Here is a 24,173-nt window from a genome sequence, read left to right as displayed (position 1 = left end):
AAACACACTGTGATTTTACAAAAATACTATTAAGTTGGTTTAGTTTTGAGTTGGTTTGGTTTCCGTAGATAATCCATTTTTTTAAGAACCAGAAAAATTGAAGTGAAATAGCGGCAGCATCGCATAGGTTAATGTCCGCGGCATCAAATAGTACCATAATTTTATTTCAATATTTTCAAATTTACTGGATAATCCACAAATTTTTTTGGCTAAAATTGCTTATTAAAATCGGTACTTTTGAGGAAACTTTTTTGTTTATTAAAATTCTACTGTCTATTATCTATATATTCTTATATATTCTTCTACTATTACCAGTGTTGTTATTTATCGAATGTCTTTTCTTTCCACTAGTTCTTTGTACATTACTTTTAGTTTTTCCTAAATTCATTTTAAAACCCACTTTACCGCTGGCTGTATTTAGTTAATTAATTTGTGCTTGTAGTTCATCAGGACCATTGGCAATCAGGACTATGGCATCAGCGAATCTTAGACAGTTAAGATATTCTCCATCTACTTTTAATCCTTGGTTGAGTCAGTCCAGTTGACGGAAGATTTCTTCTAAAGTTGCTGTAAACAGCTTTAGGGATATCGCGTCTCCATGTCGTACTCCTTTGCCAGTTGGGAACTCTGGGGTTGTTTTATTTACCATTACGCCTTTAGTAATAATGGAAAGAAATTGATTTATGGTAAAATGACGCGTTTTCATTTTAAAAAAAATCTATTTCCCTACAACTAAGTAATAAAAAAGAATAAACCACGCAGCTCAATACGAATTTACATGTTCTTCCCAACGTATTTCCCTCTTTAACGTTGCGGGATCACGATCAATGTTGATAAACGAATAAAATTTCCGAGCGCTTCTAAGCAGACTCGCCTAGCACGACGACGCCAATACCAATAATCAATCTGTTAACATTGAAATTCTCTTTTGCAATACACACACACCCTCGCACACAGAGAGTAGCGAGTACCATCTCATCCGGTAGGGCACGAAAACAAAGACAGAGTGTCGTGCACATGCAGGTCTTTTGCACACAAACTGCCACTTCGGTAGCGAGAATCGTGTCCGCGCGTTCGCTTTCGATCTGATAACGGGGCCAATTACCGACGAACCGACCTGTCACGTGATCGAGGTGTTAATGAGCCTTATCAGCCGTCCGGGCCGCTCTCGATTTAAACGAGCCACTTCTCGACGCTCCGCGTTACCCTTTTTTGCCCTTTTTCTTTCGGCCTAATCGATGAAATATTCGGTCCAGATACATATCCTTACTCTATGCCAGAATGGGCTAACTTGACATAAAAGCTTAGACCCTGTTTTGTCTAGAGACGGAATGCCTTTATCGGAATGCTATTGGACTAGATCAGTACTGCAAAAGCAAAATAAAACACCACCATAATTCACCACAATACACCAAAACACTGTTACTTTGGCACCAGACGCGCTTTTCGTTAACCACGTTAGCATCATCAGCAGATAATTAAAAACTATTCACTATTAGTTTTAATCATCTGCTGATGATGCTAACATGGTTAGCAAAACGCTCGTCCAGTTCAAAAGTAAAAGTGTTTTGGTATATTGTGGTGAATTAGTGTTTTATTTTGTTGTTATAATATCAAAGGTTCCAACCCCCAACTGTAACCAGATCACTACTTCCAACTCTTCGGTAATCATCCTACCGGTAAACCAAACCAAAAATCTTCACAACCTAACCTAACCAGAATCCCAAATTTCCAAAATTTCAGAAAACTCAACTCTATTAAATAAAATACAGGAAAACATACTTCTCCTGTTGACTATTGGCTGTGGTTTCATTCACACTGTTTACACTGTGTATGTCGCTGGTGGGAGAATTCATCTTGTGAGATTGGAAATATTATGGTTTATTATGGCATGGATTATTCGATTTTTGGGAATTCACAAGGTGTCTATCTATTTATTTAATCTCTCCAAAAAAATCCTTTATGGGTATTTAGCCACTGCACTGCAAGAAAAATCTACAAAATAAAATAGTTATTTTTTGTAAACACTTCTGCGTTAAACCTAAATGGACACTGCTTGTCAGAAGTTATGTTTGAATAGTTAAGAAATTTGCCTAACAAAAAGAAAAAAATGCTTAACGTTTCGGAAAGTCTATCTCTTTCCGTCGTCAGAAGCAAAAAAATACAAAGAATAAAGAAAAAAAAACTATTTAAATATTTAAATTCAAACTATTATGAGAACACTTTAGTTTTTTTAAAACAGATACGTCTACAAGAAACCGTTGACGTTCTGTTAAAATAACATTATATATCAAGTTAAACTTCAAAATTAACAATTACTACCTGATAACAATTACTTAATAAGGTAAAACCAAAAAGCCCCAAACTTTCTGTATGATTATTTTTAAATTTTACATATGTTATGTTTATTTATGTTATGTTCTTTAAAATCAAAGAAGCGATTGCCATACATTACTAACATCTACAGATGCATGAGCAATACATTTATTTTTATTAGATTGTATTAAAAAAGCCTCTTTTATTTTTCTTTTAGAGGCTATCGCTTCTTTCATTAGAATTTTGGCGTTATCAAAATCTACTCTATGCCCTGCGTCCCATGCATGCTGACAAATCTTATAGATTTGTGAAAATCTCCCTTTCTTAAATAATCTTTATGTTCTTTAATTCTAACATTTAAGGGTCTAGATGTTTCACCAATGTAAAATTTATCGCATTCATTTTTTTATTTATTTAATCTTGAGGCTAAAACATGTCGATATAATCATTGAAATTATTGCCAGACAAAACCTACCAATTATCCTACTAACTTGCAATAAAATATTCTACAGAGTTTTCTGAGAAACCTACTACAATTTAGTAGAATGCCTAATGAGTTGGTAACACTGGTATAATAGGGCCAGTACTGGGAATGTATGATTCGTAGGGCAGTAAAACTCTAGATCAGGAAAAAGCAAACAGTCAAATGGAGAAACAAGTAAAGGCAACTAGAAAAGGCAACTAGTAAAGGCAGAATATGGCAATGCTCAGCAGAAATAAAGTGTGGATTACAACAGGCCATTTGGTGACTGTCAAGTACTACCTGGACAAGCTCAACCTGTATCAAGGAGGTAAGTGATGCAGACTCTGCGGTAAAGATCCTGAAACAGCAGAGCAAATAATATGTCATTACGAGACTATGGATAGCAAGCATGCCAGTACTTTGTATTTGAGAAAGCAAGGCTAGAACCGGAAAAACTATGCTCCCACCCTATGATTATTTTTTAAAATTATCAAGGACCTGCACAAGCTGCACAAGCTGAATAAGAGACTCGATACCATTTTTGATGCAATCATTGTGTAAAAACAATAGGTTAGTAGTAGTACTAGTACAGATCGCAGCGTTTCCGGTATAGAACGACCCCTTAATATCGAAAAAAACACGTGTAGAGATAACGGTAATAAAAGGTGTTGTGTGTGAGATATTCGTTGCTTAAATATTAAAAGAAGAAAAACATCGGTTTGTTTTATACAGGGTGAGTCTTAAATAAGTGCAAATATTATTAGGGGTAGTATAGACCCCAGAAACACGACCATGAGGTTTTTTTTGACAATTTTTTTTTTCAAAATTTGGACAACCAAACGTACTTTGTTGATAATATAGCAACATAGGAGGTAGTAGATTAAATTTATAAGAAAGAAAATCCAGAAAAGATCCATTGGTTCTCAGTATTTTAGCAAAAAAACATTTTTTCTAAATTATCAAAGTAAAATAACTCGGTTATTTTGAATTTATTTGTAACCGGTAAAGAGAAAATATGTTTCTTTTATCGAGATCTACCAGCCCTGAAAATATTTGCACTTATTTAACACTCACCCTGTATATTTTCTCAAAACACTCTGTTTAGAGATAATTTATCACGGTTCGTGTTAGTGGATTCTACGTAGAATTAACTTATTAGTAGTAGTATTATTTTGGTTAGTAGCCAAGAATTTTTGGCCCTTTGAACCTTTTTCGAAAAATTTTGAAAAATCGATTTTGCTTGTAAAATAAAATGATTATGTTGTAGACCCAAACGCATCGTATCAAGCTCAATCAAACCAAATTAAATCAGCTAGCTCACCATCAAATATCATTCATCAGAATTTTTCTGCGATGCTGCAAAAGCAATTACAAAGATAATAATAAAACAGTAGGTGGTCAACGAATTTCCAGAATGATGGAAACAATCGTCAAGATTGAGACAGGCAAATCAGTTCATAACAGAATACTCAAAATTTACGGCACCCTAATAAGCAAAAAAAATTGGTCAAGTGCGAGTCGGAAAAAACGATTAAAAAAAAGTCGCCTTGACTAGGATTCGAACCTGCCTTACTACGGCTCCAACGTCATAGCAGCGTAAAGTCCTAACGCTTTAACTGGACTTGATTGAGGACTTGAAAGATTCTATGTAAAATTCTTACTTAAAAGATAATGTTTTTTTGAAAGTACGATGGATGGATGGACGGACAGCGAAGTCTTAGTTCCCGTGTTTACCCTTTGGGTACGGAACCCTAAAAAACAGGAAATTTTTCAAAACTGTAGTGGATCTCAGTTGCAAGCTCTAGAGGCCTTTAAAGTTGTCTAGTTTAACAAATGACGCCATGTGCAGATTCTGTTAATCAGAAAAAGAATGGGCAGAACATATTCTATGTCAGTGCCATGGCCTAGAAAATCTGTGGTTCTTTGTACTAAGGCTTTATACTTCGACAAGCCATTAGCAAGGAGCTATATGGAAGCTTCAGTCGTCAAGTTATTAGACTTTGAGAAACCTCATAATATCTACTCGAATCACCTAGATACATTTTCTATATCACCATTTTGTAATCAACATAAATTAAGATATCACATCATTTGAGGGTATAAAATCATATGATTACGTACCATGGTACAAGATTTATTTCAATGTTGTGTCCCACCCACGATAAAATATTCTGATTTTCTTTTTCAGTTTGAAGAATTTAATTAAAAAATATAGAGACGTTTTATTTTTGTTGGTGACATCGATGCCAACCCCGAACAGAATTTATTATTATTAAACCATAAAAAAGAGGATTTTAATTTGTGTCACAATTTTCAATCAAGTCGTAAAATTTAACGATCTTATTTGCACATATTTTAAGCTTTGGTAACAATAAAAATAAATAAATCGAACGAATACCAATATGGCAAAAGCGACGCTTATGGAAAGACAAGCGACGACCAGAAAATTGACGATCTTAAATGAATTAAATATTAATAATTATGAGTAATATTAAATGTAAAGAATTAATGGTATCTTCTTAATGGTTACAAAGTGTCATATTATAGAACAATAAAAAATGACGCAGCAGTAGTCGTAGCAATAATACTTTAATGCGAGCTATATTCTATATTCATTCTTGGGATGTTCACAAATACGCCATAAAAAAAGTTTTAAAAATTTCATGGATTGCTGAGTTTTTTGGAAAAAAAAAACAGATTTTTTTGAAAATAAATTTTATTTTTTCCTGGCGTTACTTTTTAGAAAATCAAAAAACTAATTGCATATTCTTATGGTCACTTTATTAGGGCTATCTAATAGTGGTTTTGGATTTTCAAATTAGCTGATAATTTGTGAGATACAGAGGCCAACTTAATTTTTTTAAATACGGACCTGCATTTTTTATTTCAGGTTTTGAAAGAACTCGGTCTCCTGAGTACAATGATATGCCACACTTTTATTTTTACGCACCATATTTTTTTGTTTCGGACATTTGAACACTATTTATTTAAACTAATTTCAAGTCCGGCTCTGTTTTCTTTTAATATTTAATCTATTCATCAATCGTTACAATATAGACCAGCTTTCAAACTTAATAATGATGTAAGGTAAAACATTAAATTATTATTAATGCAATAAAATAATAAAAAATAATATAAAATAAACAATATAAATATAATAAAATATAAAAAATCAAATAATATGGGAACCGCCCCTGGAAGATAGGGGCGGAAATCAATACATCTCAACATTTACAATAAAAAATACAAAATGCAAAAAAATTGAACGAGAAATAAATTTGTGCAATAGGGAGGGTGGTACCTTTTCGAACATGTAGAACATTAGAAACTAGAAACTAGTATGCAGAAGTTGATTTAAGTTTTATTTGTTGTTTCTTGGGTGTTGTGGTTAGGATCAATTAAAAAAAAATCTTTTGTTAGACGACGTTTCGCATTTAATATAATGCTTCTTCAGGAATGTTTCTGTTTTGTCTTTCTTTTATCTTGGAAGTAGTAATGCTTCTTTTCGTTTCTTTAGCGAGATTTTTCAAAATCCAATACCAATACCAAAAATTCTCGTTTCTTTGCCGAAGTTGATTTATTTATAACTACGATTAATACTATGCATATTATTAAATCGTACATATTGAGATTTCAAATTCACATAAAAAAGTTAAAAATAATAGCTTTAAATTGCTGGCCTGGATATCAATTGGTTCGATTTTCCTTATTCAATGTTAATTAGCGCTGATCAATATTTTTGCGATGAATATAATCAGATTAAATAACTTAAAAAATAGTCGGACTTGTTGTGGTTAAGGTACCAAAAATAAAAAAAGTATAAAGTGTAGCATATCGTTGTACTCAGGACACCGAGTTCATTTAAAACCTGAAATTAAAAATGTAGGTCCGTATTTAAAAAAATTAAATGGGCCTCTGTATCTCACAAATTATCAGCTAGTTTGAAAATATAAAAATACTATCAGATAGCCCTAATAAAGTGGCTATAAGAATGGGCAATTAGTTTTTGATTTTCTAAAAAGTAACGAAAGGAAATAAAATTGATTTAAAAAAAAGTCCGTTTTTCCAAAAAACTCAGCAATCCTTGATATTTTTAAAACTTTTTGATAACATCTTGGTGAACAAGTGAATAAGCGCAACTTTGCCCCAATTTTCCCATGTTTGTATCTATTACGGTTACCGAGATACTAATGCTCGTACCTTGAATTTGTAGCACCCTGTATACTCAGTCCTCTTTATTTTCTTAAAAATATTTCAGCAATGTTAGCATTCAGTTATCCAATCTTTTCTTCAAGTTTGTTACATTTTATCTCAAAACTTTTCCAAAAAATCTTTTCTCTTTTAAGAAATATGTAATTAACTGACTTGACAAAAGACCTTGGACAAAATACTTCGAAAAAAAAAGAGAGAAAGACTGAAAAGACACCTTCGAAAGCAGATAACTAATGATCAAAGATAGAACGGCCTTAGCTTGGCCCATTATCCTTCGCAGCTAGGCGTCCTTCGTCCCTTTTTCCCTTAAAACGTCAGCGGCGTTAACGATTCTATTTAACAAATTTCCGAGACCCATACAAGTGTCAAAAATTTATTCCGTTGTCGGGGAGAGAGAGGCCTCAAATTTATACCGATCCTCTCTAACGGCTTCTCCCTGCTCACATTCGGAAATGGTTCTAGAATGGGTCTTTTATTCTGTAGTGGTGCCTCTATACAGGACCGGATTAATTAAAGAAGAAGGTAAAACCTAATATGGTTCGCTTTAATGAAATCAAACTAGAAGTACTTATATTATTTATAAAATTACGTATATTTTTTTTTCATTTTATTGAAGAGATAAAACATGAACTGAATACAAGAGTTTAAAACGTTTCTATATAAATCGGCTATCCAAATTTATTTGTTTCTAAGTAGATGTGATAAGTCTTTATTTATATTTAGACGTATTCGGAAAATTGTCCAAAAACCATTGCATGGTCAAAGGAAAATTGACCGAACGCAAATCACCGAAACGAAGATTGCAATAATGATCGAAAATATAAATCCCATATAAGAAAATTTTACCGAACCAGAGAGTTGCCCGAAAAATGCAATAATTGTCAGGTCATTGCAGGGTTGGACTGGGTTAGAGGGGCCCGGGTGGCATTGAGAGGAAGAACCCGAGTGAATTTTTTTTGCGTATTTTTTCGCCTTACGTTTGGTCAATTTTTCCCTATTGATTTGTTGTTAGTGTTTGAAATTAAAGATCGCGCACACTATACCTGCACGGACCGGCACGGACCAGCACAGCACAAACCTGCATCCTGCATGACGTCGCACACTTTACCGCCACAGACCAGCAACATAAGCGAGAGTTTCGAAAAAAGTACAGTTGTCAAGGCTCAACTACTAGAGCGTGCAACATAGAAGTATTGAAAATGAGTAGTTCAGAGGAAGAAATTATTATTTTAGCCATGTTGTGTGAAGAAGAGGAGGAAGAGAAGGAAGCTAAGAAAAAAAGAAGATTTTGGGTTCACCCTATAAATCAAAAGAGAAAGCAATATGGCGAATTTCATTATTTGTTTCCTGAATTAAAAAGATTCGAAGAAAAGTTTTTCCAATATTTTCGAATGTCACAAATCAAATTTAATTATTTTTTTTTGCTATCGACTCCCATATTGCATCTTTTCTTTCTTGGTCTCTATATATAAAATGCTTGGCTCGTATCGCACAGCTCTGAATACTTTTGTACCAGTAAAATAAGCTTTTTTTCATTCATATTTAAAACGATTTAAAGGTTCGAACAAAAATAAACGAAATCTAACCTACATCATGCAACTTGAGCCAGCTAGCGTACTCGAAATACTGACAAACCCTTCAATATTTGCATGTTTGTGGAGGTGTGCTGGTTCGCCGGTGCGCACATTAGGTCGGACAGCACGACCAGGCATAAATATTGCCGGTCATATTTGTCCCTGACCGACACGACCTGTTTTGACGGTCGTGGCTTGTGGCGGTACGTGCTGGTACTGGTCTAGTGTGCTCTACTCTATTAAATAACACGGTCACCTTCACCGGTAGATTTTACTGGTCTGGTCCGTGCCGGTCCGTGCAGGTATAGTGTGCGCGATCTTTTAGGAAAACATTACAGGTATGCAATGCAAATGTAAATATTTTTAATCCAAAAAAAGTTTTGATGATATCCTCGGAATATTACCGCCACTTTTTCTGTTTCATTTCTATTTTAAAATAAATAATGAACTATTTTACATGTAGATCATGGAACAGGGGGGCCTGCGAAGGCTAGTGCCTGGCTGGCAATCGCCACCCTGATTATATGGCCAGTCCGATCCTGGGCCATTGTTGTCCTCCTTGTCAACTTTTTTATTTAGTGTGCTTATCATCAGCCGAGTATAAATGAACACGTAGAATGGCAATCGAATTTGTAGTGTAAATGCCCTGCATCAGACCAACATTTTACCAAAAATCGACATTTGGGGGAATTTTAATTTATATCAATTTGTAATTTGGTGATATTTCATTTCGTACATAATCTTTTCTGTCCATTATTTTCGGGTGGTTCTCATTCGGTCACTTATTTTCTAGATTCATATTTAGTTAACAAGAATAATAACTTTCTTGTGGTGTGGGCTGTAGTGTCGTGGCCTGGGAATTCAACCAAGAGGTATAACGATGCCGGATAGAACTACCCTCTCGTCATGCCAGGCACACTCTACTGTCTATGCTCATGTATCATGAGCAGAGGGGGTGGGGGGTCTTGTTTTAACTGCCTCGACCAAGAGAAGACAACCTCACCAAAACCTAAATCCTACGATAGCAGAACCAGGTTAAAAGGCTGAGTGGCTAGATAGAAGACTACTCTCTACTAATGGTCTCAACCTTGGGGCACTAGAGGGCACCTCATTGTCTCCCATACTTCTACATGCGGGGGTCGGTAGTGGTACACAAGCTACCACCTTCTCTAGTAGGCCTACACTCGACCCAACAAGCTAAACAAGCTACCGTTTCCTCTACCAACCTAGAAGAGAGTGGATCTCAGCGGAGCAGGAGTACGGAGATACCTCCGACTGCTCCACAAAGGATTTTCTACAGCGGAAGTAAAAGCCAAAACACTGCTTGAAAAAGGGGAGAGTAAAGGAACCACGAAACAGCTTTGTGTATCTCCACCAAAGGGCAAGAAAGAGAGCGAGAACCTCTCTCTGCCAAGGAGAGAAAAAGCCAGGATACAAAGCCGTCCAATACCGGGAGGCAAGCAGAGACGTATCATCCGCTTTGCCAGAACTTCAATGTAAGGACATCGAGTCGGCGGGTCATCGAGTCGGCGGGTCATCAACTCGAGGGAGGAGGACCATGGTCAAGGTCCTTACAATAGGACAATTCCTGCAACCTCAACTCCAAGGAGGCAATAGAGAAAGAGAGATATATCCTCTATTGTAGATTCGGGACAACACCGGTATCAGGTCTAAGGAGAGACCAAGTTAAAGAGGGGAAGAAAATGGAGCCTCCAGCCTCTAGCCTCCACCTCACGGGTACCTCAGCCGGAGACAAGCTTCCCGACTGTGAAGTGCACGGAGGGCTAAACCACAATCATGGAAAGGTAGATGTCTACTCCTCGGAGGAATAATATCTCTGTCAGAGGAGGATGGGAAATACCCTGTCCCCCCTACAACAGCAAAATTTTGCAAGTATTACAAGACTTGCAAACTCGGTAGTGGTACACAAGCTACCACCTTCTCAAGTAAGGATAGGGACCCTACTCTAGACCCTGTATTGATGTCTTGGTCGTGGTATTGCTTTTTGTGGGTCGCCTTGGTGTCTTGGTTCTTCTTGGTCGCGGTTGGTATTGCTAGTAAGGGTAAGGAGTCTACTCTAGAAACTGTCTTGATATCTTGGTCGTAGTATTGCTTTTTGTGGAAGACTAAAATCAAGATCGCAAGACCAAGACCAGTCTCGTTCATCACTACCAATAAAGTACAAACTTATTTATCTAATCATTCAAGCAACCTGTTTTCCTTCCTTCATCTCAAATTTCTATTATTACCAAGATCTTATCGATTTACCTTTAACATCTGAATCTAACGAGTGACACAGACAATCCATTACTAATTCCAAAACATACACGCACCCAAAAAGAACGAACGAAAATAAAGATAGAAAAATAATCGAAAATAAAAAAAAGCACCTGATATAAATCCTTATGGAATGTATGCGCGTCTCCGCGTGTCGTTTTTTCTCTTTCATTCGATTTTTACAAGATAAACCGTTTAATTTACTGACGTGTCCGCCATAATACGGCGGATATTTATTAGCCAGATTATGGTAGGCTCGACATCAAGATTAGAACCGAATAATTACAGGATGGAACGCTATATACGAGGGGGCGTGTTGTGGTTTACACACGTGTTTACACATGTATGTACCGTCTCTCTAGCGTTATCGTTATTTAAGAAACCATTTATTTCAACTAGAGTTGTAGTGAGTTAGTATAGAGATAGAGGCATAGGGAGAATGAACATTAACATGCGGTGCAAAATCTCATCACGGTGTTTCTCTTAAAATTTCAGCTACAGGGAAGATCATTAAGTACTTGTAGTTTATATCTACGAGTGTATTGAAAGGTAATAATATAAGGATATACTATTGGTGTGAATGACTAAAAACCAAACCCATATACATTGATTTTTCTTTTGACCCAATATACCGGGTGCGTCTCAAATGTGGCTCACCCTAACCTAACCTAACCAAACCTAACCTATAACTTTTTTATTTTATCAGATAAGAAAACGATATTTGGTATGTTAGTATATGATATAAATAATTAGGATTGATTGACGTATTCTATTGTTTTCTGTCACATCCCATTTCACTGGAAATTACTACAACTTTTGATTTTTAAATGGCACCCTCGGTATTTTTTTACTTTATTCGATAGAAAATGACATTCTTAATAAAATGGCACATCATATGTCAACTTTTGACATTTTTGCTTAAAACAAAATTGAATTTTAAATTTCAATCTAGAGTGCCGTGGCTGTGTGCAAACCAAACCAAACCAAAAACACTAATTTTTAATGAAGGAGCCTTGGAAAAATAGATTTGATTGTCTTATGTTATTCGTGTCTTGTCCAGGTGGGTTAAAAGATGCCCAAATCGTATTTTTAATCATATCTCAAACGAGGGTGGTTCATTAGCATATTTGGAAAAAACATTTTTTTGCGAATAATTTGGTACCACACACTTGGTATTTCGAGTCAAATTATCGTTATAAATCGCATGTTGCAATTTCAAATAAACCATATTCGAAAATGTCAATAGTTGACATATGATATGTCATTCTATTCAGAGTGTCATTTTCTATCGAATAAAATAGAAATATACCGAGGGTGCCATTTAGAAATCAAAAATTGTCGTCATTTCCGGTAAAACAGGAAGTGACAGAAAACAATTGAATACGTCAATCAATCCTAATTCATGTCATATAATTAATATACCAAATTTCGATTTTTTATCTGAGAAAATAAAAAAGTTATAGGGGTGAGCCACTTTTGAGACGCAGCCGGTATAAAAACAAAATGTAAATAATCCGTTTGTTTATTTCTTTCAGTCTGATTTGATCACAGACTTCATATATTTAACCCTTTTTTAAAATTTGACCGCCACACTGTCATTCTGTCATAGCTTCAGGATCTTTTTAAAAAAAAGAAAAGGAGTGCAAAATAAATAAATGTCTCTTTTACGCCAAAATAACTACGAATAGTATAAATATAAATGTATAAAATAACCAGTTCCAATATCAAGAATTTTTCGCGTGCCATGTTTTTCTCAAAAAATATTTTGGAGACCTCTGGTTAAAATAAATAAAATTGTGTTTGTAAAATGATTCCTTGAACCATAAAGGAACGTTTATGAAGCTTCATAAGGATATCGATAATAAAATCAGAGTTATTACCAAAAATAAATTTTAAAAAAGTTTACAATACTGTATTTAAAAAGTTAAGATGAATTTTTCTTAGATTATTTTCCTCATCGTGAAATGGACCAATCAGCTAATCTAATTTTTCGAATAAATTTTCTTTAGATAAGCTCGTAGATAAGTGATTAAGACCAGTTTAACCGCGATTATTCTTTCGGCTTCCTTTTCGGTTTTCTTTTTGTCGTTTATCACTAATTCTGAGAGATTTTGGCAACAGTTCATTTAAAAACATTGATTTACAACTCATATGTATGACTTAATAACGATTTTAAGCGGTATAAACCCCTTATTCGATATTATTTTTAACAAATAAGTGGAGAAGAATACGTCAGAATACGTCAAGAAACGGTCCTCGATGCATTGTTGGGATGCGTAACCCATAAGCGTAACCAAGGTAGCAGAAGCACAAACATTACTTACGAGACGTCATGCGTCATTTTGAAACGTCTTTAAATTTTATTTACCGCTGTAGTGAAAATGAATTAACGGTTTTATAGTTATTTGCTTCATCATAAGTCATTATAAGTCAGGATAATCTAGCCGTATATCCTCAACCTATAAATTTAATTGATTAAACTACGCAAATAATTTTTTGCATTGTTTTGCTTTTTAGAAAATAGTTTCATGCACAATAATTTTAGAATAAAAACACTCGACCGTTTCGCGGTCTCGTGTTTTTATTAATTTATTGTGCATTCAACTATTTTCCAAGCAAAATCACGCCTAAAATATATTTGAATAGTTTAATCGATTATCTTTATAGGTCTCGTGATATAATATATGAATATAGGTCTAAGAATCGCTCCCTCAAATTTGAGCATGTGATTAAGGAACACCCTGTATTCTAAATAATACAAAAACATTTAATCCTTTAGTTCCATTGAGAACCTCGAAATTAATGGAATAAATTAGTGGTTTCAATTAGCGTAGAAGATTTTTCCTTTAATATTAATGTAATTATACTTGAAAAGTTGCGAGTAATGTCGTTTTGGCCTTTGATTATCATCCGTGAAGAGAAATTCTGGTTAAAAATAAAGTTTGTGATTTTATAAGTTAATTATTACGCTTTGTCTATGGATACTTGATTATAGGATTTTATTATATATTTCTCTTGATTAAAATTTGTTTATGAAGAATGCATATTTCTCAAAATGTCAATAATAAAAAAGATTTTCCTGTTGTAAAGACAATCTGTATATAAATAGATAAAGACCTATACATTTTCAATTTAAAGCGTGTGATGGAAAATATTATCTTTAGCATTTAGCTGCAGAGCTGTGCTTACATCGTTGTAACGTTTTAACCATTATTTATATCTAAGATTTATATAATGGTCAAATTGTCCTGAATAAGGACATATTAATGCTATTTCCACAGTTCTACGTAAAAGAACTATGCGACTGACCCTGGTATACCGTAAAATTTAAATGAACCATCTTCTCCCGACCGCGAAGAGGTATCGAGTATCTTCTTCGTCCGAGTGAGATGGCCGGCAGGTTATACTCAGGCCCCAGCTATGATTAACGACTTTATTATACTTAATTCAAAAGAAAACCGGATTTTGTAACTTCATCATTCTCTCTGTATACACGCCGTAATCTTGTAGGTGCCTTTGTGGACCGTTTAGTTTATTTTTAAGCCGGACAGCAGCGGAGACGGAAAGACCAAAATAATAAACATAAACGGGTGTTTTTATGGTGTGTGTAGAGCAGGTGAAGTGAGAAAAATGTGACATTTGGCAAATATTTTATGTTCAAACCCTGAAACACTGACATTTGAGTAACTCGACTTTGATATAAATAAAATTATAACAGTTGCGTTGCGGGGATAGCCTAAACTTCACCTAAACCATTCTGCACCAAATTCAAATTTTATGTCAGAGTACTGCCAATGTTTCCACCGGTAAATAGATTAGTATCCAACACATATGTAAGCGGGTTAAACAATATTCAACTTCTTAAAAACACAGGTTTTATCCACACAGTATGAAATAAAACTTTGTACATCATTTGTCGTCAAGGAGTTTAGTGATGTGTTGAGAGGATGAGTTTAGTGATTTCTAGTTTTTATTTGATAATGATTTGTGATGCATACAAGTTTTTCTAAAAAACTTCAACATTAATGAGTCTAAGAAGATACTTTATTTCAAAATTTACCATATCTACCTTTTTGAAACAGACACAGTTAAGGTCTATATAGGGAAATATCTACCATACAATGAGGAAACTGACAGGGGTACAGGCACAGGCATAGCAAGATCCCTATGATACCAGTAATCAGTGCAACAACATACAGAAAGTTAAGAAGAAGCCTATCAACTTTTTATAAAAAAACGCCGTGATTAAACTGATTTGTTTTTGCAGCCCTGTGATGAAGAATCAAAGAAATAAAGTACGTAAGTAAGTAACAGTAGCCATCCATTTCAAGAGATATGGACCGAAATATACGGGATTGTTGACAGAAACCATAGATCTCTATTTTTTTAGTCTTTACTATTAAGATGTGAGACACGTCACTAAAATTATGTTTCGATTTTTCAAAATTTTGACACACCGAGCTCAAAAGGTTCGCCACAATGGCTGTCAAGTGCTATCTGAATAAACTCGTATCAGGACGTTTTTGCTCTAGATTATACGATAAAGCTTTTGAAACATCAGAGGACATAATATGTTGAGACTCTGGAACTACAGCGACATTTTCTGTATAGGAAAGCAATGCTCGAACTGGAAAAACTAAGCTCCCATCCTATCAAGGACCCGGACAAGCTGGTGCAGGCTACAGGGATCGAAGACTGGGTGCAGACAAAGAAAGGGGACAAACACAATAGGACTTACAGGTCACAGTTTAGATGTTAATTTTGAAAAGGTCAAATATTATCTCCCCATATGATTTTATGCAAAAGTTGTATTAGAATTTGAAGAGGCGTTACAGTTGTAGTTTTGTGTATAATTTCGTTTCATTTGGAATAGTCATTTAAAAGTTATTTACAAAAATCTACCTTCAAATTAGTAAAATTTGTAATGCGGCCCGGAGAAAGCTACAATTAAAATACCAGCAAAAATAAGATTGTCAAATTCGATGCCACATCGTTGCCATATTTTGTTTAAAAAAATTGAAGATACCAAATAGAGTAGTTTTGTATAAAATAATTATGAATTTCGCAACTTCTGAAAAAGTTACGATGGTTAAACGGTATTTTGCTGGAAATAGTATTCCCGCTAGGTTAGATATGTTCGCAGCTCAGTCTCTGGAAAGCCTATACCGAATAAGTCAACAGTTTTAAAGAATAAACTGGAGATTTGAAACTAAATGCACTAAGGTGGAAGCACATGGAAGTGTGAAGACAAAAATAATCGAACAAGAAGAAAATAACAATGATTTGGAAAGGAAAACAATGACCCCCGTTTACTGGGGATACACTAGGAAAAAACCACAGGATCTTTCGCCGAACAACTTCTTCCTGTGGAGCACACTCAAAAACCGTTAAAAAACAGAAATTTAGATGGACTGAAAACGACACCTCTGTGGGATACTAAAGATTCTCTTCTTAACAGTTTTGTATTGTGAGGCGTGCATTTCACAATCATTTTGGGTGTTGTTTGGCTGTGAATGAGGAATTATGTAAACATTTTATTAATTAGTATACTCGTAGTTCAATAAAGTTCCTTGTGTTAAAGTTCCTTGTGTTAGAAATATTTCGATTATCCCTTGAATTGTTGTGGATGCATGTGGCATGAGCGAAGCCTGCGAGTGACCGAGTAATGAACAACAAACAAGTCATACACCGCGAATACTATTCTCAGTTCAACTAATTTTTTATTCAGAAATTTCCAATTCAGAAAAAAATTAACCACCTTTTTCAAACCACAGAAATTCTTGTAAACAAAAAAAAGAGACATCGAATTTGACAATGACAAAATCATATTTTTGCTGGTATTTTAATTGTAGCTTTCTATGGGCCGTTTTATAATTTTTTTTTAATTTCAAGATAAATTTTTGCAAATAACTTTTAGATGCCTATTCCAAATAAAACGAAATCTAGACAACAGTACAACATTAACGCCTCTTCAAAAAAGTATAATACAATTTTTGAATAAAATTATCTGGGGAGATAATATTGATCCTTTCAAAATTTACATGGGATTTCCTATGTCCCACCTTCGGATGCACCACACGGTATAACGATAATAAAATACATAAAAAAAAATATTTTCATCATATTTTCTTTTTAGATCAATTACGTATTCCTTCCCTATTAATATATAAACCAATTAAAATTCCAAAAATGATTCTATGCTTGAGGAGGACAGTTTCAAGCATTTCTTTGGCACCTATATCATTAGTTCTCGCACCACTAAGTACGACTAGAATCAAACGTGCCGCCGCCGTTCGAGATCCTTCCTTAGTTAAATCATTATTTAATAAAAGCGCTTAACAACTTTATCACGCACATATATACGGGCGCACCGAAACAAGAAGCCAGGTAAGAAAGAGAGAGATAAAAAAGAAGCCAAAGTCTTAAATTAACGACTTAAGTCGTTCTAGCGTGATATTATGCAAAACGGCCCCGCGTTCATTTACATCCAGGTAGAGAAATTCCCCGCCTAAATTTTTGTGAACGAGCAGTTTTTTTTAATTGGCCCCAAAACCAGAAGAAGAAGAGAACAATCCGAGAGGGCTGGGACGGCTTGCACGAAAAAGGTACAGTAAAAATGAACAGCTGTTTAAATAGCAACGATTATGGAATAAGTACTTAACACACTCACTTGTTGCTAAATCTTTTTGAGGATTATTAAAGTATGGTTAGAAATTTTAGAAGTTACTTTTTTTTCTTCCTAAATAGAATAAACAAGGCCAGAATAACATTTGGAATGCTCAACAATATTTGGAGATCTAGACAGTATCTCGTCAACTTACTAAACTTTCAATTCTAATGTCAAGTCAGTATTGCTGTATGGTGCAGTCTTGGAAAGTTACATCGCCATTAATTAACAAACTTTTTTTTACAACAAAGTTTTCATAAACCGCTGTCTGCGAAAAATTGTAGGAATATACTGGCCAAATACTATCAGAATTTTTTTAACAGAAGGATTTATGGAGCTTGACCAACCAGAGGCAGATGTATAACGAGATCAAACTTAGGAAATGGAGGTAGATTGGTCACATTTTAAGGCAAAGCGGCAACATCAATTCAAAGATATAGTGTTTTGCGATCCACAGCCTCGCAGTGACATATTAAGTACATTTCTGTTTCAACAACTTTAGCGTAGAGGCTAGAGTAAAAACTTCCTTGATACATTCCTTGATCCCCGCTGAGGGTTAGCAAAAAAGTTAAGTTAGTTAACAATGTTAACATGAAGATAGCTGGTTAGCGAAATGCGCAACCAGAGTTAAGTAAAGTGTTTTCGTTTCAACCTCAATTGTAATATAACACAAGGACATAAATGGAATTGCAAAAGATTGCAGAAAATTGCTCTCCTATATCATAAAAATATCCCACTTTGCTACTTATATTCCAGGGACTATGAATATAATTGAAAAGCAGTTTCGTGGGGTTGGGCATACAAAGTGAGTCTTAAATAAGTGCAAATATTTTCAGGGCTGGTAAATCTCGATAAAAGAAACATATTTTCTCTTTACCATTTTTCAAATAATTCCAAAATAATCGAGTTATTTTACTTTGAAAATTTCCAAAAAAATGCTTAAATTTTGAGAACCACTAATTAATTCATTTTTGGGTTTTCTTTCTTGTAAATTTAATCTACTACCTGTGTTGCCATATCATCAATATATTACGGTTATTAATTGAAAACTAAAAAAAAATCCAAAAAATTACAAATTTTCAAAAAATTGTTTTCGCGAAAAAACTCCTAATTCGTTCGAAATATACAACCCCTAAAAATATTTGCATTTATTTAAGACTCACCCTGTATAAAGCAGATAAAAAAACAGCTGGTAATACAATAATGTTACCAAAGTAGGTATTATACTTGTGACAGTGAAAAACTCACATACTTCTAGTTAAGAAGGATGTGGACAAGGGAAAGGACAGATGAAACGGCCAAACAAAGCTAATCAATGATATTCATAGGCCTAGAACTCCTCTACGACTCTACAAAAGCAATCAGTTAAGGTAGCCAGTAAATCTCTAGAATAGTGGAGAAATTTACTAAGTTCATAGTAGGACATTCGCCAATAATTTAGGGAAAACCTGATAATCAAAGACGGAAAGACGTGGTATATCTACCATCAGGGCATTGTAAGCTAATAGGCATCTTAAGCTGATGGAATTGACTTATGAAGTCATGTGCAGGTCTTGTCAATCTGAATAAGAAACGAGAGAACACATTTTATGTGAGAGGGACAGCCTGGAAAATGTATTCTTCTTTGTATTAGGCAATGATAGGTTATCGTCAAAGAGCTATATGGCTATATTCAGGGACTTTTTGAAAATGATATGGTTTGAAAATAGGAGACTGTATTTTAGAGATCAGAAGAGGAAGATAATAGATCTGAAAAGGTAAATAGTTTCCAAAAATCAAATCAAATCTATAGCTATTCATCGATTATTCGAATTAATTGAACATCACCCTATAAAATGACACCAACTGAGGAGCTCATAGAAGAGTATTTGAGAAGGAAGTTCGTATTAGCCGTTGTTACAGGACATATGCTGTATAAAAAGTTCTTGTTGAAGAAATGCAAAACCACTAAAAATCTTCAATTCGTTGAATAATAAAAAATATCACATTTTTAATGAAATGTTTATTGGTTACGATATTTTTTTAGGTGTTTTCAAAATCAATCTCACTAAAGTATTCGATTCAAAGGCGTTTATTTCTGAAGATCGGCTAAAAAACCTGCCGCAAAAGTACCAGCATTAATTGAAATTAATTTTATCGTATAAGAAATAGCGATTGCGTAGTGTTTTTCTTCGAGATACCAACTGACTTTATTACACACCAAACTCTTTCAGCTTGTTAAAGTTTTCAGCAGCCGGCCAAAATAACAGACACAGGCTACATCACATTTCGGCAGGTGCCTCTGTAAATGAATTTTAAAACTGCGCGGATTGTATCGTTTCAACACTGACAAATTACTTTAAACGATTTTCTTAATTTTGTATTTACATTATTAATTTATTTATCTACAGTCATTATCAACAATGGAAGTTTTTCCACTCATATGAAGCACTTAAAGTGATATTGTATCTACTAGTGGGCTAAAATAATTTTATTCTTCTAGTGGAAATACTGAAATAATAATACGAAATTTTTATTTTATTTATTTACATTAACATTAGGTATACGCAACATTTGTGTGCGTGTACCTAAATCCTAAAACTATTGAGCTTATACCGGGTGCGTCTCGAAAGTGGCGCACCCCCTATAACTTTTTTATTACTTCAGATAAAAAAACGAGATTTGGTATCTTAGTATATGACACCAATTAGGATTGATTGATGTATTTAATTGTTTTTGGTCACTTCCTGTTTAACCGGAAATGACTACAGTTTTTGATTTTTAAATGGCAACCTCGGTATTTTCTACTTTATTCGATAGAAAATGACAGTCTCAATAGAATGACATATCATATGTCAACTTTTGAAACTTTCGCTTAAAATATAATCGTATTTTAAATTTCAATCTAGGGTGTCATGGCTAAAACCACTAATTTTTAATCATGGAGCCTTGGAAAAATAGATTTGATCGTCTAATGTTTTCGTGTCTTGCCCTGGCCGGTTAAAAGATGCCCAAATCGTATTTTTAATTATATCTCATTTTTTCGAATGGAACAAGGGTGGCTCATTAGCATTTGGAAAAAGCATTTTTTTACGAATAATTTGGTACCACACGCTTGGTATTTCGAGTGAAATTGTCGTTATGAATCGCATGTTACAAATTCAAATAAACCATATGCAAAAATGTCAAAAGTTGACATATGATATGTCATTCTATTCAGAGTGTCTTTTGCTATCGAATAAACTAGAAATATACCGAGGGTGTCATTTAAAAATCAAAAGTTGTAGTCATTTCCGGTGAAACAGGAAGTGACCAAAAACAATTGAATACGTCAATTAATCCCAATTTATGTCATATAAGAAAGTTATAGGGGTGAGCCACTTTTGAGACGCACCCGGTATACTAGAGCAAAACATTCGTCTGCGATGTTTATGTGCAAACAAGCGGGATTGGTACTGAGGACGCCAGCATTGGTGCGTTTTATAACTGGTTGTCATATTGTGGAAATTTCCATGGCTAAAGATGTTTTATTAAAGCTAAGTATAAAAAGGACTTCTTTAAATTTACGATTTTTTCAATGAGGTTCATTGTGAACAACTAGTGAAGAACAGCACTGGCCTTGTCAAGACCAGCCAGACAAGACCAATACCAGCGGAGGCAACCTGGTATACAGTCGGCTCAGGAATGTCTGAAAACTTAGGAGCTGGAATTGTAGGGCCGAAACAAGGAATATTTTTCCACATATGTCTACAAATTTCCGGGCGGAATAACACATCATTCGGTGGTCATCTTCACAGAACGCCAAGCAGAGCTAAAGGCAATCGGTTCCACGAAGATCAATTCTAGACTAGTGAGGTATTTTGTGCGTGTGTGCTCTGAATACCTTGGGCTAGCGTAGAAATGTTATGTTAGCCTAGGTACCAGAGCACGAGGGCACAAGGGCAACCAAAAAGGCAGTCGCGAGAATGGCCACAAAACGATGGGTGGCGAACAAATCTCTTGAATGATGGAGAAATTGGCCATAGTACAGCATCACCAGAGATAGATGAAAAAGTTCATAGTAGAACATTCGCCAATTCACGATACACCTGATAAGCAAAGACAGAAAGAGCTCTAGACAGACAGAGAAAGCTCTTGTAGGTATACTAACAGGGCATTGTAAGCTGAACATGCATCTAATGTTAATGGGATTGACGAACCAAGCCATGTGCATATTCTGTCAATCTAAAGAAGAAACGACAGAACACATTTTATGTCGGTAACAGCCGGGTAAATGTGCGGTTCTCTATAATAGGTAATGATAAGCCATTGACAGAGAGCTATATATGGAGAGTTCCTTTTCCAAGTTGCTAGACTTTTTGAAGAGGTTAGAACTAGAGAATGTAACCTAAGCATTAGAAGAGGACCACAATGGATCTGAAAAGGTCGCAGTGGATCAGGCAGACAGCCACCTTGAATTATTCAATCTAATCTAAGACCAAGGCTCGCGTAGATCTGCAAAATCAAGATTTATACCGAGTAGTGTAGGACTTACCAAGAACAAGGAAGTCTTCAGTCCTGGCTTTGGTTTTGCTTTTGCTCATCACTAGCTTTGTTTTCCCGATGGAAAATATAATCTAAATTATTTAGAAGTGGTATAATTAAGACAGGCATGGGTCTATAACGGCGAACTATATCAAAAATCGATATAAATTCTCGAAATGCTTCGATCCAATTAATCCCACGGTCGAGCCGAAAGCACGCGAAATATTTTAACCAATCGGCCGGCGCAGAAACAAAGGCACACCGGCCGACTGCGATCGAGAGAGAACGGCCTAATAAATTTAAACATTTACGTAATAATAATATCGGGGCCGGTAAAGAGCCCCGATTATCGTTAATTACCGTAATTCGAGCCGACGATGCACGAAGGTAAACCGAGATTAAAAGCGGGTAATTAGCTCGCAACTCGACCGCAAACCAGTTTATATGTGTGTATTATTTATGGCTTTCGATCGACAAATTATTCGATAGTTAAACTGATACGCTAAAAACAGCAGTAAAAAGGGTTTGATCGCTTTTTTTTCAAAGTTCTTCATGGTCGGTGATAAGTTGTGAGAAATATGTACCCATCAAAAACAGAGAATGTAAAAGATATAAAATTAATTGTAAAATAAAACTTAAGAAACTTACATTAAAATGATCGTCACAGCAAAATCTCGTACTTTTGCTGACATATTGTTGTCTTGCCGCTTCAAACCAGGCTCTTCGACGGCTTTCATCCAAAGGAACAGTTTAAAAACTTTTTTCTGGAGAGCCTTCAGAGTTACTTAGACAGCCCTTCACAAAACATAACCTAACCTAACCTAACTTTAACACCCTTCATTACAAAAATAATAAAGAGGGTACAATAAAACAAAATTGAAAACTCAAAGTATTTAACGCCAAACACAAAATCCACAAAATACAAATCTAACCTCGAATCCTCGAACGCTTTGAATAAAAAGCTCGAACGCCTCGAACATCCGAACAACTTTGGTAGTGTTTAGTGCTTCGATAAAAATGGCAGTAACCTGTTAATTATAAAAATTTAAGTTTTAATTTCTAGTAGTAAAAAATATAAAACTAAATTTAATATTGGGGTAATAAAGAATAATCCCAGATAAAAAGGTATTTTTTAACGATCTTAATAAAAATAGAAAAATCTAACGTGATTTTAAGATATATGGTGTAAATACGGTAGCAGAGAACTAGACACTTACTTAACATATATCTGCATTATTTTTCAGCTGATATGGGAGATATTCTTAATTAAGATTTTATTTTGTATGTTTATTTTTTTAATTATTTAATTGTTTATGTTTTATTTTTTTGAAATGTGTCGTAATTCCTAAATAAACTTTTGTAAAAAACAATGGTTTTTGTGTAAAATGACACATATATGTAGGGACACAATATGAAATGACACATACATAGGTAGAGAGGTGACGACATTTAGAGCAATAATTGTAGTTTTTTTAGTTCTTCTTAAAAATAATCGAAAATATCGGTCAAGTTATTCAAGTTTTATTTAAATTTTAAATTAGAATGTCCCCTAGTGTCATATTTAATTTTCTTGTAAGCCTTACACCTACTAATAATTCGGACTTTATAGCTAACTGAACTAAGATATTCCCTTAATGTGACGATAATTGGGACAGTTACCATAAGAACTTTTTACTTTTATATAACACCCTTTTTAAAAAAATAACTGCACTCTGAAATAACATCATAAAAAAGACATTTACGCTGACAAATTATGATTAAAATCTAAATTAAAATGAAAAGTAACTGTAAGGAATACCTCTAAGGTCTGGAAAAATGCAATTAAACGCAAGGTTTTGTTGTAAAACTCACAATAAATGGTATTAAAACCGATAATAAAGTTTAGTGTACAGTAATTGGAAGTTTTCTGGAATTTCTATCAGTAAAAATAATTTAAAAGTAACGTAAAAGCTACAAAGTAATTTCGTGTAGCAGTTTACTTGAAATTAATATTTTTCTTTGGGATATACTGATTGAGTTTGGTTTCGGCATTTATGGTTTAGAAAATAAAAGGTAAGACAAACGTTTCATAAAGTCGTCTATAACGGAACGATAAAGTATTCACACTACAGACTCGTCATACAGTATCAGGGCTTTGACAAAAAACAGTAACTGAGACGGT

General features: G+C 34.5%; 1 protein-coding gene across 3 annotated transcripts in view; it reads right to left on the bottom strand.

Annotated features, from left to right (window-relative positions):
- Positions 1-24,173, bottom strand: part of LOC115878141 (transcriptional activator cubitus interruptus) — a 234,971-nt gene that overhangs the window by 59,075 nt on the left and 151,723 nt on the right. The window contains exon 1 of one of the 3 annotated variants that reach the window (XM_030894516.1): positions 22,661-22,757. The exons of the other annotated variants lie outside the window; for them this stretch is intronic. Within the exon in view, the coding sequence (XP_030750376.1) occupies positions 22,661-22,749 (89 nt within the window). The 5' untranslated portion in view covers positions 22,750-22,757. Of the gene's footprint in view, positions 1-22,660; positions 22,758-24,173 lie in introns of those variants that run through there. 3 annotated transcript variants of the gene reach the window in all.

The sequence above is a fragment of the Sitophilus oryzae genome, unplaced genomic scaffold, assembly GCF_002938485.1.
Source record: "Sitophilus oryzae breed Bouriz unplaced genomic scaffold, Soryzae_2.0 scaffold_1500_pilon_pilon, whole genome shotgun sequence".
Classification (NCBI taxonomy): Eukaryota; Metazoa; Arthropoda; class Insecta; order Coleoptera; family Curculionidae; genus Sitophilus; species Sitophilus oryzae.
Note: the sequence above shows the minus strand (reverse complement) of the source record. Positions and strands in the feature narration are given on the sequence as shown.